Source organism: Meriones unguiculatus, chromosome 10, assembly GCF_030254825.1.
Source record: "Meriones unguiculatus strain TT.TT164.6M chromosome 10, Bangor_MerUng_6.1, whole genome shotgun sequence".
In the NCBI taxonomy this organism is placed as follows: domain Eukaryota; kingdom Metazoa; phylum Chordata; class Mammalia; order Rodentia; family Muridae; genus Meriones; species Meriones unguiculatus.
In genome coordinates this window covers 99,967,959-99,986,802 of record NC_083358.1, presented here as the reverse complement: position 1 = coordinate 99,986,802, position 18,844 = coordinate 99,967,959, and the positions used below count along the sequence as shown (strand labels likewise).

The window sequence follows — 18,844 nt, the reverse complement described above, 5'->3', positions numbered from 1 at the left end:
CCTTCCGGAGCCAGCGAGTGCGAGAAGCGCTGCTCCCACGCCTGTTGCTCAGGCTGCCCACGCGGCACCCTCCCACTCCCGCGCCCGGGTGGGTGGGCGCTGGGGCGCCGGAAGGATTGGGGGTGGGGCCGGGCCGTGAGGGAGCAGGCAGCCGGCCTGGGGGCGTCGGTTCCCTGGGCTGTGGAGCCACCTCTGGGCACTGAGGCGCTTGGAGGTTTGGGGGTGGGGGTGTGAACCTCTGCCCTCTTGCCATTGGCCTGCCTTGCTTCGCTGGGTGCCAGAAGCAGCGCCCCGAGATCTGGCTGCTGGTGGCAACGGTTTGCTCCGTCCCCTCTCTTTGTGAGCTGGAAAGAGAAATGGCTGAGAGTGGAAGCCAGGAGCCCTTTGGGGCGCTTCGCAAAGTTCTCCAGCCCAGCGAGCCTGTGGTGTGTCTGCCGGAGGCTGGGGGGCAGGTCCAGCTGGTCCTGCCTGGCACATCTTCCACTCCGTGAGCCCTAGGGAAGGTCTCTTAAGTGTTACAAGCGGCCCTGGGCAAGGGGTTTCAAAGACTTTTTTTTTTCCTTCTTTTTCTTTTTTGCATTACAAGGTGTTTACACTGGGGATGGGCAGAGAACTTACCTGGAATTAACTAAATTCCTGTGCTTGCTTAGTGCTGGCATTTGATTCAGCCCAAGATGTTCTCCTTTCATCCCGGGCAGCCTTGATAAAAGTCAGCAACAGGCTGAGATTCCAGACCTGAAATCAAGGCAAAGAGAGGTCTCCGTGTATTTGACGGAACCTCTGAACTTTCACGGGGTGATAGGCACGGTGCAGTCGGCAATCGGGTTTTTACAGGATGGTCATGCACGAATGTAGGTGATCCTTGAATCGGTGCCTTATTTACTGTTACTTCAAGGGAGCCTGAATGTTTAATCTAGGGGAAAAAGGGGGCTTCTGGGCATTCAATGCAAAACATGTTTACATTTCCGCATGTGGATACATAACCAGCCCACCTAAAGGAACTGATGTGTTTATTTTTCCGTGTCGCTTCTTAAATGCTACAAGACACGAGTACACAAGGGACCTCCAGAGGAAGAACGATTAACAGCTTGTTCCCTTTAGCTCTTGAGGAGGCTGCAGACAGAGAGTTTGGGGAAGCTGCCCGGCCATCCTAGGAGCGGCACTGTGAGAAGAGGATGTGCGTGTCCCAGGCCTGTGCCCCAAGAATCTCCATTGTGGTTCCCCTGCTCATTTCATAATAAAATCACACAGACACGGGACAGACTCCCTGGGGGCATGAAACAGTCCCCCAGACCAGCTCCGGTTTCTGGGAACTCTCCATCTAGGTCACTGAAGGGCAGATCTTGGTGATGTGACTTTTTTTTTTTTTCTGCTTTATGTCTGTGCTCAGGTGAAGTGTCAAACCATAGGACAAGAGGTCCGAACCCCCCCCCCCCTTTTTCTTGATCCTCTGCTTTTAAAATAGAAGCTGCATAGCAGGCAGCAGACTTTTTACAGCAGGGGTAAGTGGTCCCTTCTCCCGGGATTTTTCACCTTTGTCTTGCTGAGTTCACCTGGTTTTAACCTCTCTCCCTCCTGCATCCTTCCCTCACCTCGCTCCCAAATCTTTCCCACTGTCAAACTCTTTTTGCCACAAACAGAAATAGCTTCAGAGTTTTCATTGGTAAGGCACCCGCGTCCTAGTAACACTGTGGCATGGGAGGCGTGTGCGGTGCCATTGGCTGGAAATGGGGCCGCACCGTAGTGCCTGGCACAGGGTTCATACCCAGGCCAGCTCCGACAGGCGCTGGCACTGTTAGGGGTGAGGGTTGCCGCAATGGCCTGCAGAAGTCCTGTCTGAGCCGGGTCATCCGTGCAGGGTTGAATGGTGGGTGTGGCTGGTATGGACTTGAGCATGCTGCATGACCGTCCTCTTCCAAACCCAGGCGTGTACATGTATGTGCCTGTGCACATAACGTACTCACGCACATGGAAAGTGATAGAAGGGTAATTGCTATTTTCTCAGTACTTTGAACCAGAAGGATAGGTTCTTAGTCCCTGGAGACAGTCGGTGCTTGCATGGCCTTCTTGAAAAAGAGTGTCCTGGATTAGGGTACTGGGTAAAAGTTTGCCCTTGGGACAAGAGGCTTTTGGATAGATGGGGAGAGGATTAGTATTGCCTTTCTCTGAGCTCTCAATTATCCATCAGAAAGCAGTTTGTGAATTACTCATAGCCTTTGAAAAGAAAAGTTGACTCAGAGTAAAGAGGGTAAGGGCTTGGAGCTCAAGCTTGCAGAGGCAGGAAGCTGGCAAAAGCTAACAAGGTTCTCCAGGGTACTCCTTGATGCAGCAATCTCTTAATCTTTGCCCTTTGAACCCCTGCCAGGGCCCATCTCTTTGATAAAGTAGGGGTGTTAGGGGTCATGAGTCAAGGGGCCAGGGAGGGCCTGAGGCCCAACCCTTTTATCTATCTAGGAGGGTGAGAGAGTTTCTGTGGGTGGACAAGGCCTTAGATTACCTTGGGTTCCCAGTGATGCGGGTTGTGTGCCCTGTTCTGGGCGCCAGCCTCATCAGGAATTCCCAGAACTCCCTCTGCTGAGAAGAGGCTCAGGCTAATTGCATCCCCACAGCAACCAGCCCAGATGCTCTACTTCCTGCTCTGCATGGGGAGCTGGAGGCTCTGTGTCCCGCATGCAGGAGAATCTTTTGAGCCAATGGGTCCTCGTCACTTTTCTTTTCTAGCTCTTTCATTTCGCAGATGAGGCTTCTTCAACACAGTTAACAGTGGCTTGCTTCCAACAGTTAAGGGTAGTACTAAAACACACGGAAGGTCCCCGGAGCCTGCATGCTCAGCTGCCTGCTTCTCCTATGGGAGCATCAGAGTTGGGCTGCACCTAGTTCAGGAAAGCCATTTGACAGTGAGCAAGACAATGGTCTGTTGAAAACACCCCTATATACATTAACTTAGCTACTTTGAAGGAAACTTCTGAGGTCCCGGGCATTTTTCCTGTTACCAATAGGCAGAAACATGATTGGATTTTTGTGGGAAACAAATTAAATGTTGTGTGATATGCAAAAGTTCCCAGAGCTTTGTCAGTGCTCAGGAAACACGACCTGAGTCAGCATTGGAATTATCTATAAGCAGTGTTCAGCTCATGTTTGTTTCCTGAAACCTCACCCCTCGGAAACATAAGTATATTATAGGCTGAGGGAGAGGAGCATGTGATCCAAAGAAAACATAGTTCATTGTAAGGGCGAATGCCGTGAAGACAACCACACAAAGCAGGATGTGTTTTCGAATCTTCTCTCAGTGGTGTGTGGATTACCTGCTATCGTGGATGAATGACCTCCACTCTCCTCCGTTCTCTCAGTTCCTATAATCAAGAGCTCATCAGGCCCACGCTGTTTTTCTATCCTCTAAGCAGTGACACCTATAGGAAATGTCATTGTCATTCTCGTCTTCTGTAGCATCAGAACAACCTCCTTTACTAAGGAAGAGAGGGACCTATGAAAAATTCCTCCTTAGCATGCAGATGGGAAAACTGAGGCAGAGATCAACTCCTTGAGGACACTTAATTGAGGCTGCCATGAGTCTGCAGACATTCAACTCTCAGGATTTGGATTCAACTATATCTTCCAAGTTTAGTTTAGGGAGAGATCCGCCATCTTTGACAACTCCAGGAAACACAGTAGCACAAACAAGGCGCAGAGTTGAACTGACGGAGTGCAAGCAGCATCTATAAACTAGTGTTCCTGGCTTTAGCACCCACTCCAGGACCATGTGCTTCATATGGGCTGGATAGAAGGCTGAGATTGCATGACCTTTGTCCTAAAATATATTCGTGGGCCCAGGGAGTGTTCTGCCTAGGCTCTTACTTCCCAGTGATTTCTGACTATTTACTAATCACTTAGAAAATCATGACAATTCCTTATCTTTAATTTTCTTCATGTGCAAGATATGGGCTACAGTGGTGTCTCCTCCAGATTTTTTACCCCCCGGTGGCTTGATGGAAACAATCCATGGATGCATAAGGTACTGAACCTGGTGTGGTCGGTGCTCAGTAATCCATTCAAGGTCAAATCCCTGTCCTGTGCTTCGGGGTTATCAGGATGCTGGGTATCTGTAGGCCTTAGATTTCTTTTCCATGAAATGATGGGCATGATAGATTCCTCTGCCTGGGGTTGCTGTGAAGATTAAATGAGATAGCCACGGGAGACAGTGTAATACCTTTCATAGAGTATCTGGCCATTTATTACTGTTAATGTCATTACTGTTAGTGAAGGAGATATGAAGCACCTGTAACCCAACCTTGACATGGCAGGTGCTAGAGCAGAAAGGCAGTGTGGAGAGCCTAAAGGAAGGAGAGTCTGTGGGAGAAGAGGAAGCATCACTAAAAAGGAGAACAGAGAGGATTTTAATGAATAGGGTTCGAGGAGAGACAGAGACCTATGCACCAGAGACAGATATCCAGGGTTTGTTCATGAGCTAATCTCTGCTCTTGTTGGAGGATAGGAGGGTAGCTGGGCTGTCTGGCTGATATGTTAAGCTGGGTCCCTTTATGAGGATGCTGGAATGCTAAGCCCCAGAGTTAGGGTTTTATTCCACAGGCTACAGAGTAAAGTACAAACAGAGCCTTGCTGTAAGGAGATTACTCTGAGTAGAATGAATTTCAAGGTAATGGGAGGAATCTGGGGTTGGGGAGGAGGGTGAGACAAGAATGTCAGTGGCAAGGGGGACCAAGGGAATCCAGTCTTTCATAGTGCTTCATGACTTGGCAGCCCTTGAGTACAGTACGAAAAAGACAATCAGGGTGAGTGGCCTAGGGTGAGGGGTGCTGTGGGCAGAAGGTGAAGAGCAGCATATTGGATGGAGATAGTTTAAGCCTCTCTGTCTCGGAGGTATCATCTAGGTAGGAAAGTCTAGTAGCAGCAGCTCAGGACCAAAAGAATCAGAAGAGTTAGGAAGCAGGCGAAGCGGCATGCCTGGAAAGATGAAGGCCAAAGCTCCCCACAAGTCTCTGTGGAATAAAAACCACCCAACAGCACAACCAAACCAACAAACAACACGACAAACTCCAAAAGTCACCTCTGCCTCGTTTACTTCAGTGCAGAAATAAACCAAGTGAGTTCTAGAGAATACAAATAACTCTGAGTTAGGATTTGGCTCTGAGCTGTGTGATCAGTTTAGGATTAGTGGAGTTGAGCGTGCCAACCGCAAACAATTTCCCGTCACTGTTACGTGTGTTTCTGTGTCACCACATGTCTTCCCACAGATGGTATACATTTGGGGATTGCAGAGTCATTTCACTATCATCTTTAAAAAAGCCAGATCTGGGAAGGTAAATCTGTTTCCCAAAGCCAAATATAGTTCTCTGTGCCATTATTCCCCCCAATCAGGCAGGTGATGGGAAAATGTGGTACAAAAAGCTGTGAGTGAAGAGACAAGGGTGCCCAGCCCTGAAGAAGTTTCAAAGGGTGCAGCAGAGGACAGGTGAGGGAGCCTGGCATGGGATGGAGTATTGTTATATAATGGAAGGGAACTCTGGGTTCCAGGCAGATGGAGACAGGAGGCGAGGAAACTAGGGAAGGCAGTGAGCGTAGCTCAGCTCCCTCTGAGGAGAGAAAGGGACAGCGTGTGGAAGGCAGGTGGACAGAGAACCCAAGGATTCCTTCACTGGGTGAGGGAAGAGACCCTGGTACAACCTCAGGACCTTTCTCTTGTCTGTTAACTGTGCTTCTGAAGGCTGCAACTGGACAATAGGTTGCTAGGGCAAGGATCCAGGCTAAGTATCCCAAAGAGTAAGTAGCAATTTGCTAGAGAATGCCTTCTCTCTGGGAGTTGGGGGTAGAACTTTCCTGGGCTCTGGGCTTACTTGAGTCACCTGCAATGACAGATATTCCCAAACTCAGCCCCAGTCTCCTTCCCACCAGAGAGGAATAGAAAGTATGTGTTTACTTGATCTCCTTCATTGGCACCCTATTCCTGATTACCCTGGTGGATGAAGAGTGAAATAAAAATTAGCATGTTTATCCCACTTTTAAATTCATTTAATGAGAACTCATTTACCCTCTCCCAATTTAAACTTGTAAATAACGCCATAACCTTTCAGAGCTCATTATTACCCATCTTCCCAGATCTTCCTGTTAGAGGCTTTCCTTTCTAGATACTCCTGCCCCCCCCCCCCCGAATTTGACACTTTGTCAGGCAGTCAGCAACATTTGGTGAACCTGCCCTTTGCACAGCCCCTTGTGAGATTCTGCCCTTGCATCACTCTTAGGGTTCCCTCTCTTGGTGCTTTCCGTTTTTAACTTGGAGACCTCACCATTTCAGCCAGCAATGACCCTCCCCTTGTTTCTCTAAAAACCAAAAGTGGGCTCAGCCTTTTCTCTGCTCTCTCCTATCCTCCAGGGGTCACTGATCTAACTCCAAGCTGGTGTACCCAGTGTCAGAACAGCTACCAGCCCAAAAGCTGGAGTCACCATGGCGGCGGGAGTGGCAGCCTGGCTGCCTTTTGCCAGGGCTGCGGCCATTGGATGGATGCCAGTGGCCAACTGCCCCATGCCCCTAGCTCCCGCTGACAAGAACAAGCGCCAAGATGAGCTGATCGTCCTCAACGTGAGTGGACGACGGTTCCAGACCTGGAGGACCACTCTGGAGCGCTACCCGGACACCCTGCTGGGTAGCACAGAGAAGGAGTTCTTCTTCAACGAGGACACCAAGGAGTACTTCTTTGACCGCGACCCAGAAGTGTTCCGTTGCGTGCTCAACTTCTACCGCACCGGGAAGCTGCATTACCCACGCTATGAGTGCATCTCTGCGTATGACGACGAGCTGGCCTTCTACGGCATCCTCCCTGAGATCATCGGAGACTGCTGCTACGAGGAGTACAAAGACCGCAAGCGGGAGAACGCCGAGAGGCTCATGGATGACAACGACTCTGAGAACAACCAGGAGTCCATGCCCTCGCTCAGCTTCCGCCAGACCATGTGGCGGGCCTTCGAGAACCCACACACCAGCACCCTGGCACTGGTCTTCTATTACGTGACTGGCTTCTTCATTGCCGTCTCGGTCATCACCAACGTGGTGGAGACGGTGCCATGCGGCACGGTGCCCGGGAGCAAGGAGCTGCCTTGTGGGGAGCGCTACTCGGTGGCCTTCTTCTGCCTGGACACTGCCTGCGTCATGATCTTCACGGTGGAATACCTCCTCCGGCTCTTTGCAGCGCCCAGCAGATACCGCTTCATCCGCAGCGTGATGAGCATCATCGACGTTGTGGCCATCATGCCCTATTACATCGGCCTGGTCATGACCAACAACGAAGACGTGTCCGGGGCATTTGTCACACTCCGGGTCTTCCGCGTCTTCAGGATCTTCAAGTTCTCGCGACACTCCCAGGGCCTACGGATCCTGGGCTACACCCTGAAGAGCTGTGCCTCGGAACTGGGCTTTCTCCTCTTCTCCCTCACCATGGCCATCATCATCTTTGCCACTGTGATGTTTTATGCTGAGAAGGGCTCCTCTGCCAGCAAGTTCACAAGCATCCCTGCATCTTTCTGGTACACCATCGTCACCATGACTACACTGGGGTAAGTCAGCGCCACTGGCCTGGATAAGGTGAAGTTGGGCTGCTTGATACTAACGCTTCCCATGGTGTATCAGGATCGAGGAGAGGTTTGGAGATAAAAGCCCATTACCCAAGTCATGGGGCCAGGGAAGTCGAATAGTGAGAAAAGAGATGAGTGATTTGTTTGTGGGTGGTGACTTGCTCTGAATTGATTCTCTTGGGGGAGGTGAGGCATACATTTTATAAAACATGGGAAATGACTTCACCATCTCTGTTCTGCAGACAAGCAGTGCTCTGTGTGTGATGGCAGAGCGGAATGCCTTTAAGGACTACAAAGACACAGCAGTGGGTGCTGGGGCAGAAGGCTGTGAGAAGTTGGGTGAATGGTATACAATCTGAACATGCAGATTTCCTTCAGTGGTCCTTCCTTTGCTTCTTCTTTGCAGTATATCAGCAAGCTACTTTCTCTTTTGCCTCATTTTTTCTTTTCTTCTGCCACAGACATTTCCAGGTTTGGCATCTCTGGTTAGAATTTTTCTCAATGATTTTGGGTTTTCTGCAAAGCAAGGTACTGGTTTCTTTTTTCTCACTAAAGGTGGAACAGTCTTCTTTTATCAGCTGGAGTCAGAGATGGAATGACCTAGCCTATGTATGTGTCTGTGAAATAGTCTCAGTGGGTCATGTGGTCAGACAAGCAGCAACAGCAACAGAGGGAGAAACAAGTGCTCAGTGAGGTCTCAGGTGACTTTCTCTTCTGGAGTCTCTGAGTTCTCTGCTCCACTGAGGTCACAAAAATACATTTATGGTGCTGGGATGTGAAGCTTCCCACCAGGGGAAGGGGGCCCAGGAAGGAGATTAAAATATTCACCCTAACAGGGTTAGAACAAATAAAGGCAGCTTTATGGAGACAGATTTCAGGGGTTTCTGCCTCAGCCATTGGAACCCTCCACAATTCATTTGCTGTATCTAGATCTGCTTAGACAAGGAAGTGTTATATTGCTGATGGAGAATTCATGAGGCTTTTTATTTGGTCTTTGATAATTTGGTTGGTGAAATCTTGGTGATTCAATTTTTTTTCCTGGCTGAACCCCCGTCATGGCGGTATAGGTCATTCTACAGTGCTTTGTGTGTTTATTGGGAATGGCTGAGCATCTGATTGGACATTTTAAAGTGATTACATTTCTCATTCTGCCACAAGGGAGGAGCAAGGAGGAAAGCAAGGGGTGTCACCATCCATTTGTGGAGGGTACATATGATCAGGCATTCCCTTTACTCTGTCTATCTAAAGAAAGCTACTTAGCCAAGCCATTCTCTCCAACAACACACATACGCAAACACATGCGTGCACACGCACACACACACACACACCATCAAGCATACACACACACACACACACACACACACACACTTTCAAATAGTTGCTCACCAGAGTGAGTAAGAATGTTTAACTCATTAACTCAGGTATTTTATCTTTCTTGGATCAAATGGCAGGTGTAAGCTTTTGGCACCATGAGATATTTGGGATAAAGAGACCTGGGCACCTGGCTTCATATTTGTCCCTTCTACGCTGACCATGGCCATCCTTCACCTTCTTAAAGAAACCCAGGTACCCCATCCCAACCCTTAGGTGTGTCCCTGATGTGGTCCTGACCCCTGATGTGGTCCTGACTGCCTAGTGTCCTGAGCTGCCTTATGGTGGGGTTCATGATACAAATGGGAGGAACTTGTGCTGGGATAGATCCCAGGCAGACTGATGGGTGTCAGAGTTAAAATGGGATCATTTTGAAATCAATAGGAACATCACTGGCCACCTGCCCATTCCTTTTTATTATTAGTATAATAGCATCTGGGTGTCTACCGTGTGTCAGCAGTGTGCTAAGCACTTTGCATATATTATCTTTAAGTCTTCTCAGCAGCCTTGCAAGGTAGGAAAAGTTCTGTACTCTTTAGAGCTACAGAAGGTGAGGCTCAGAGCTCATATTTGCAGAGCTGATTTTCAGGTGCCAGTCTGTGTGCCTTCGATGCCCTTTCTCCTTTCACCATACCCCACTGTTCCCAGTCCATCATGCTCTAGTAGAAACCAGACCTTCAAGCTTATGACTTTTTAAAGATGACCTCAGGATGTGTTATTCTATTCTAGTCATATTACTAGTCGAGAAAGCATCAGCTTGATAAATATTGTACGCCAGGCACTGTCCTGGGCACACAGAAACTTTACACATGACACATTTCCTTCTAGACAGGCCTGAAGACGGCATTAGAGATGAATGGCTGCTTTCATAGCTAAACTTGGGATTTTACTGCTATTTTTACTGTGGGGGTAACGGTTGATTTCTTTTAGTGTTCAGCTGAAGAGGCAGGTGTGAGTCCATCATCGGGGGATGGACAGTGTTGGCCTCACATTTACTTTCTTGGGGTGGAGCAGGGAGCAGGCAGGCTATAGGAGAAGGTATGTGACGAGGGAAAGAATCTGCCTCTACTGGGGACAGGTGTGGCTCCCCTGCTGGTTCTGGACTGCCTCACTCCACCCCTCCACCTCAGTCATGAGCTTGTTTGTTTCTCTGCCCCCAATACCTAGCTTCTGAGGAGAGAATCAAATGAGCTAGAAAAACTTTTCGTCCTCTCTTCCTTCAATTCAGACAAGTTACTTCTCTTCCTTCCACCTTGTCTGACTGTAGCTTTGTGCTAGATCAAGCTACTTTGACTTTGACCTGAGCTGGCAGTTGGCACCATTACCAGGCTCGTTTGTTTGGCTATACATAGCAGGTGCTTGGCAAAATGCTTTTTAATGGAGGGGTCAGTGTAAATGGGGCACCTTTCCCATTTGCTTGATACTGTTCTCAGTGTCTTCTGGACGCAGCTGCCCTTTCTTGAGGGTGAATTTAAGATTTGAGCCTGCAGCCCTGCAGCCCTGCAGGCCTGGATGCTCTGTCCCAGCTCTGCTGTTCCAGAAGAGAAGAGAGCACACTGTACTCGGTGACTGATCTGTCCACTGAGATGCTCTACAGGACCACATGGATCTTCTTGCCCTTACTAGGGGACTGTCTGACTCAAGTCTGGAAAGCTTTCCCTTTCTCCTGGCTGCTCTCTGTCCAAACCACATTCACTGGTTAATTTTAGCCCTGTTCAACCACTGAAGGAAGTTCGTCTTTTTCTTAGCCTATGTCGAATTTGAGCCCCACGTGACTAGGAACTATGAAAGGCCAACTCTGCAGTGGTCCCGTTGCTTCCAGCAGCTCCCGGCACACACCACGGCACACACCAGCCAGGTCTGTTGCCCCTCCCTGTCCTACCCCTTCATTTTTAATCAACAATACCGTCTTCAGCTCCTTCTCAGAGCAGTACTAGCCAACATGCTAAGAGCCAAGATAAGTGAAGGCGTGTGCTCTGCCAGGCCCCGGTTGCCATCTCTGCCTGCTTCCTCACCACCTCACTCATGTGTTAGTAGATGTCCTCCAGGGAAGGATCTCCTGAAGCCAATTATCACCATTTATTTAATACTTCAAAATGCTTTAAGCACACAAGAACAACTGACAGCCCAAATTATCACCCAGGCTTGTCTTTTCTTGTCAGGCTCCTGTGCCGCTAGGAGAGACCCCTGAGCTGTGCCCAGGCTTCCCTTGTGCTCCCTTGACAGTTGAGCTCCCAGTTGCACCATTTAAGGATTAATTTCCGTGTTCATAATTGATGCTATAAATAAAACAAATCCCCAATTATCTCAGTTAACAGAGAACAGAGGAAAGGGATAACGTGGAACTCCCAATATTAAATAAGACCAATATAACTAGTTTGGGAAGATAGTCTATGAGATGATTTTTATCAAAGCAAATTTCCTTTCCTTAATTTTGCTGGGCTTTGCTTAGCATTATGGCTGACCTGCATTGGCTGAGCAAAGTCCTCGGGGCAGCTCAGGTGAGGACAGGGCGATGCAATAAGTTGGGAGCTTTTGGGTGTGTGTCCAGGGGGCCAGCAGGGGGGGGGCAGCTTCAGGCCTGGATGGGCCAGACTGCTTTTGGATATCTGAAGGAGGGTGAGTTGGGCCTGAGAAAGGTAGGGAAGGTAAGGCGCAGCCTCTGCTCCTTATGTGGTGGCTCACTGCCACTGTTGACTCGGTTACATAATTGTCATCTGCAGCCTATCTGTCACCCTGTGCTCTGAGATGAGAGCATTTTTGACAGTGTCCAAAAATCACTTTAACAAAAGCAGAATCGATTTTTTTTTCTTAACTTCTTCTAAGCACGAAGCAGTTTCCAAGTGATTTGCATTTCCCTTTAAGACCTAATCCTGGAGGGAGCCTGCAGGAGGCTCCAGGAGGCAGGAAGACTCCAGTTGGGAAGTAGAGAGAGGAACAGTAAAGATTGGGGTTCTTCTCGATCAAGCTCCCCTGATGCCAGAGACAGAACTTATCTGAGATGTGTTTTTATTAACCCTTTAATTTTCAGTATTCTGTCATACTTTCACAGGGATCACCAATACCTCAGTCTAAATACTGGCTGACAATGTTATCTGTGTCGGGTGGACCCCTGCCCAAAGGTCTGCTCATATTTCCCTTCCTGAGGATGAATGACCTTCAGGTCTTTTATTTGTTGGCATTTCTTAAAACTGATAGTTCCCTGGTGCTGAAAATTTCCAAGAGAGGTTGCAAGCTTACATCTCAACGAGGAAACTCTCATTCCATCAGAGTATGTGAATGCCTACTGTGCACCAGAGAGTGGTGCTGACTCTGAGAAGACACAAGTGGTATAAGTGCATTACAGTCCTACGTAAATTTGCAAGGCGTACCAAACAAGGTGCATTTGCCTTCCTCAGAACATGACCAATCATCTTCCAAACGTCAATCTCCAATGTCTTCTCCCAGAAGTCTTCCCAGCCTTTGAAGGCAACCCTCTTGCCTCCCATCCTGCCACTGCTGTATTTCACTGACTTTGTTTCTGTATCTTTACCACTAGATTGTGAAGTCTTCAAGTATGTACCTTCAAAGATCACCTGGCCTGATAGTGTAGTGGGCCTCAATCCCTATTTGTTTAACCAAGCAGGTTTGTACCTTAGCTTCCTCAGCTTCAACTTCCCTGTTCAAGACACATGAGAATAAAAAACAGGCCTCTCTAGATATCATTCATGCTGTCATGTCATGTAGGATGTTTGTGGGCAGAACAGACATGGAGGACAAACACTGTGTGACACTTCAGCCTTTGGAGGGCTGGAACTTACTGCAAGGAATGTTTGCTGTGACCCCCTGTGTGCGTAGTATTTGGCTACACAACCGTGATCATCTTGAGATAGTCCAAGGCCATGGAGGAGCATAAAGAGAACCTGTCCATCGTGTCTCTATTCATCCATCTATTTATTCCTCAAATACTAAGTTCTGGGCATTAGAATTCAGCAGTGAAGAAAACATTCCATGAAGCTTCCATGCTAAAAGAAAGGACAATTCAGTAAATAGAGAAGCAAATAAATATGTGCTATTAGGATACGTAGAAGAATAAATCACATCATGACACATAGGAGATGCTGAACGTACTTATTCTCTAGCAGCCAGGCCTCCTGGAAACAGGTCAGAGACTTAAAACTCTCCAGGGACTTCCTGTTCAGAGCCATGGTGGCATAGTTGTCACAAGCACCATGCTTGAGCTGATTCTTCCCATTATCTTTCTGATCTCCTGCCACCTCCCTGCAGAAATTCCATTAGGAATTTCCTTGCTATTCCAAGAATACCACAAGGACCCTCCTTTGGTATTCTTTGATCTTTGCAGGTGTTATTCCTGCTCTTCTCTATGCTGTCCATATTCCTTCAGGCCCCTGCTCAGCATCTGAGAGGCCCTTCTTGATCCCTTAACATAAAATAGTACGGCAGTAATCCAGGCACGAGGTGGTGGTGGCATCATGGGCGAGAGCAACAGAGATTGGCAAACAGAAAGATCCTTGTCTGTGTAGTGACAGAGGGCTGGGATGTTAGCTCAGTGCCTGCTGTGTAAGCGCAAGGACTTGAGTTTGGATCCCCAGCACCCAGTTAAAAGCCAGGCACAGCGGCACACTCGGGCTCCCACACTGATGTGAGGGTGTGTGTGAAAACAGGTGAGTCCCTGAAACTCATTGGCCGGTCAGATAGCTGGGTTGAGGGGCTTTAGACGAGAAACCCTGTCTTACAAATTAAAGGTATAAAGAGATAGAGGAAAGAGGCCTGAGGTTGGCCTCTGGCTTCTACACATGTGTGTTGTGGGGTATCTTCTTGTTAGTGCGTACAAGCAGATATCCACTCCCCTCCAACATACACACACACAGTGAAAGCTGAAACGAGAAAGCTCTCTCAGAAAGCATTCACTAGTCTTTCCCCCATTAAGCCAGCTGAAAAGTTCACCACAGGGAGTTAGCCATGAAGACCTCTCACACCCTTTGGAAAAGGGAAAAGCATTTGGCAAGAAGAGGCTTGTACGGTGACTCCAAAACCTAGGGCGGCTAAGACATCAGCAGGGAACCAGCAAGCCAGGAGGACCGTGCTATAGCCACATTTGAGAGGGAGAACACAGGCTGGCAGCTGGAGTGGGAGACTACATGGAACTTTCCCTCTTTCCTACCCAGGCAATAGCTACTGACATGTGCTTACTGTCACAAGGGGCTAGCCTTGGCACAGAGGTCACTCTAAGACTATGGTGTCTGCTTAATCATGGAGTTGACCCAGGGCTCCTGTATTGCAGAAGAGGTTAACGCACAGGAGTGGCACTTGAACGGCTCAGGTGCCTCACCTTCGCGATGCCTTTGTTTTGTGATCTGGCAGTTCAGATTGCTGCAATTTTTGGAAAAGGATTTCCATGCTGGTATTCATTTCACAGCTCTCTTCCGGAATGTCTGGAAATCAATCTCAACCTCTCTCTCTGCTCTGCTTTGTTTGTGCTTCTCTCTTTAAACACACCAGTAAACACAAACATGATTCTTCCCAAGGAACCACAATTATTCTGCCTTGAAATACTGTAAACAAAAAAACAGAGGGCCCTCCCTCTTCCCAGCCAGGGAAGGGCCCCTCAGCTGCGGCTTGAATGTGTTCAGTTTTTTTTCTCCTCGGAAGGAGTGGTTGTCCTAGACCATGCAAACCTCCAGACCATATTCCACAGAGGCTGGGCACTCTGAGCCAAGGAGTAGAGCAGAGTAACCTTCCAGCATCCTTGGGCACATGAGCCTGCATGTACCTAGTCATTTCTGGGATGCTGACACTGGAATTCTCATTCATACAGATTCTTCTTTTGGTGATGTTCAAGTCAGTATTTGTCTTCTGATAAGAAGAAAGTCAGCCCTCAGAAATCACCTTTGGACCTCAGACTAACTCCTAAGAAAGATTTGTTTGTTTTTTTGAGAAAGGAGTTACTCCGTTGTTTGGGGGCATCCACTGGACAGGCTCCAGGTTGAGTTCGGTTGCTTTTTTGTCCATCTTGCTTTCCTCGGGACACACCAGCCTCATAGAAACGGTAGGTGTGTGGGAAGGTGAGACTGGGGAGGGAAGGGAGCCTAGCCTTGGCTGACCATGACTGGATGGAAGAAGATTACATTTAGCTCATGTAATCATATTCTGGGTGGCAGGACTCAAATGAGTGTCATTAAACTGAATCAGAAAAATCGTTTTAATATAAGTGCCACCTCACACACAAGCTAGTTGATGGAGAGATGGATGAGGCTGGAGACGCCTCCTTTGTAACACGATGCTGTAAAATCCCATCACCTTCATTATTTCCTACCAAGCCAACACATCATAATACCCATGAGTGGCAGAACAGCTTGAATTTAATATACAGAAAGTCCAATCAAACAATAAATGGATGGAACTATATAAAGAAACCATTTTCTGGGAGGCTGGCTCCATTCTCTGGGATTCAGCTCCCTGACACATGAAATGCGCATCAATTTTCACCAACTAATGCAGCTGCCGAATCGCCATATGCGATATTTGTTTGCTTCAGAAATGGCAAAGGGGACCTTTCCCTCCTACATTAACTGGCTATCAATGCAAAATTGCAAGTCTCCTTTTCTTTGATTTGCATCCAGTGGCTCCCAGTGGCACAGCAAGGTACCTTGCTTGCAGTGCCAACTAGAATGGAAGCGTGGCCCTTCCTTCATCTAGGAACCTTACCACGCTCAGTGGCACTTCATCTTCCTCAAATAACTAGTAGCCGCCAGGGTGAGGACTGTATGGGACTGAGTGTCTGTACTCTCAGCAGCCGTTCTAGAGCAATGGTCATATCTTGGGATGTGCTGCCACACCCTGAATGGCTGTGACATTGTTCTGATGGCCCGTGGTCCCTCTTTTGAGGTTGGAGCAAATGTCCCATTGTCCATTGGGCTCCACCCATGAGCATGGCTCCGCATTTTGCCTTCCACCCCTATCTCCCAGTGACTTATGGAGAGATGACAAATGCAAATATCAATAGATCAGTCAAACAGAAGAAAATAAAACTAGCTGCTCAAAATCATACAGTACTGCCAAAGGCTGATAGAAAATAGTGTGAGTTGTTTTTGTGTCTTTTTTACCCCCTTCTGTATGGAATCCTTTTCAAAGTTATTTTTCTAAAGACATGAATAGCAGAGAACTAACTGTAATTACAGGTAAGAAGCATCATTATTTTACTTTTACTTCTTTCTGGACATGTGTACATTAGCAGTGAGTGAGGAAAGCTTAGGAGAATTAAACTAACCAGGATCAAAACCATAGATAGCATACATCTCATTTGATTCAATAAGTATTATTGAATATCCCGTTTGCAGGGTAAATTATAAGGTTAATTCTGGAGATCTAACAATAAATAAGATGGCTGGATATGTAGCTCGGAGGTACAGTGTGTGCCTAGTGTGTGCAAGGCTAATGGTTCAATCTCCAACTGCTGCAATGAATGGGATGGGGGGAATTCAGAATGAGGGATGGGGAGAAAAAGAGAGGAGAAGAGAGGGGAGGGGAGGGGAGGGGGAGGGAAAGGGACAGGAAGGGAGAGGTAGAGAAAAGAGGAGATGACAGGAGGGGATGAGAGGGGAGGGGAAGAGAGGAAAGGAATATCCTGAGAAGTTTATGGTACAGCAGGGGATATGAGTATGTTCACAAGGATGTACAAGAAAGAAAGGGTCATGTTCTGAAAATACCAGAAGTTTGTATTGCAGAATAAATATTTAATATTTACTGATAATGAATGATTGACCTCACAGAAGAGGTAACATTTTAGCCAGACCAACAATGGCAAGTAGAATTTTAATAAGTAGGAATGGGAAACCCAAGTAAATCATGAAAGGGAAAGGGCATGGTGCTTAGGAAGCTTAACTGCCGTTTGCTGGGGTTTAGGATATAAGAACAGGAAAATGGCTTATAATAAGGAGGAACAAAAGGTTTGCTGGAGACTCAGAGGACCCAAATAGGAAGGCCAGGAGCTCATTTGGTAGTCATTAGGTATCACTGAAGGTGTTCTGGGCTCATCCATGAGGTAGATTCACTTGGTATCTGGCTCCTGGATGAATGTTAGAAGATCTCTTGGATTCAAGATGGTCATCCATGGATTGATCAATTAAGAGAGAAAGAAGGCCTGACCAAGAGAAAGAAGATGTGGAGTGGGGTGTGGAAACATCTTCCAGAAGAGGAGGTAGTTTTCTCTGTTGAAGGGAACTTTGTCCTTTTCTCTCTTGGGTTATAGGAGTTTTTTTTTTTGGGGGGGGGGTACATGTGTACATGTTCTAAGTTTTAATTTGGTATTTCACTTTGTATCAGAGAAACTGTTAGGCTAAATAAAATGTGGTTGTTTTGTGGAAAAAAAAAAAAAAGCACCTGACCTGAGATAGTTACAGCAGAACAAGAGAGGACTTGAATGGAAACACAGCCAGGAGGAGTCTGAAGGAACTTTGGTACAGAAGAATGTCTAATGAGAAGCATGAAGCTGCAGATGCTAGAGATGGAACATGCTGGTGGGGTATGGGAGAAGGACCATGGCCTTGAATTTGGATCTGTGAAGTTTTCTGATAACCCCAGATGTCCTCTTCGTAGAAAATGGCTCTGGGGCTCAGCTGGGAGAGCAAAGCTAAAACTAGTGGCAGGGTGCTGAGGAAGGAATCTTGAGCAATTCTTGCTGTGTGTTTTACTTGGGTGCACAGCCCCATTAGGAACATTTGGTACCAGCTGGGTACTGTGACACATGCCTTTAATTCCAGCACTCAGGAGGCAAAGGCAGGAGGATTCCTGTGAGTTCAAGACCAGCCTGATTTACAAAGCAAGTCCAGGACAGCCAAGGCTACACAAAGAGACCCTGTCTCAGAAAAAAAAATCTAACAAACAAAGAAAGACATTGCTACCATTTGCATATAACTATACTAAAGGGTCTGTGTAGTCTGTCTTCTTGGCCTATGGAAGTTCACTTTCATACTGTGTTTCTGCTATAACTAAAAGGGAAGATGTGTCCTCTGAGTCAAACAAGGTTTTATTTTTAGTGCCCAACAATGATAAATAAATAACAGCTCCCACCAGGGGAAAATTTTTCTCTGGGTTTTGCAATAGCAAATAAATAAATATGCCCTTATGTTGGCGTGTAGAAGAGATGAGATTGAAATGGTCACAAGCAGACCAAGAACCATCTCTGCCTGACTTGGGCGGGATGCTAATGCAGTCTTTGCTGGTCCTTTGCGGTGTCAGGTGTCAGGCCTTGAGACATTTCTTCTTCCCCTTGCTTTCTTCTGTCCTTGGGGTGGGGCATGTTACCTGCATCTGTTGAATCGTTAGACACACCCTCTGATGTGGCACCTCCCCCAATGTGGGGCCCTTGGAAAGCAGCTAGGGAGCATGCTGCTTTCATAACCCAGTAAACATGCCCCCCAGCAAACAAGACACAGCTCTAGCTCATATCAGGGGCTTCAAAGAGAGAGGGGAAATAAAGCATGAGGTGGGTATTTGATCCCGCTCTGCACAGGAGAAGCCCATGACAATGTGCCCACACTTTCACACTGCAGTCACACTGAGGTCTTTTGATGCCATTGGAGTTTACTGGGCCTCCTAATGAGTCTTGCTCCAATAGATGACGTCTGTGCTCACAGAGCTGTATCCCAGGCCTCATTAAGGTAAGAGCCATGAGTGAGACAAGAGAGGAAGGGGACAGTGGAGGCAACATGTTAATGAGGGCTCCATGGAGGATGTATGGCATTTCAGCTAGACCTTGAAAGACCCTGGCGGAAAAATTAAATGCATTAATTTGGTCATTTATTTAGCAGGTATAGAGAAAATGCCATGCATAATACCAGGGCAGTTCTCAACCTATGGGTTACAACTCCTTTGTGAAGGACATATT

General features: G+C 47.5%; 1 protein-coding gene across 2 annotated transcripts in view; it reads left to right on the top strand.

Annotated features, from left to right (window-relative positions):
- Positions 1 to 18,844, top strand: part of Kcnd3 (potassium voltage-gated channel subfamily D member 3) — a 216,982-nt gene that overhangs the window by 155 nt on the left and 197,983 nt on the right. For both annotated transcript variants that reach the window (XM_060392933.1, XM_060392932.1), the window contains exon 2: positions 6,389 to 7,566. In XM_060392933.1, coding sequence (XP_060248916.1) covers positions 6,461 to 7,566 — 1,106 coding nt within the window. In that variant the 5' untranslated portion in view covers positions 6,389 to 6,460. The remainder of the gene's footprint in view (positions 1 to 6,388; positions 7,567 to 18,844) is intronic.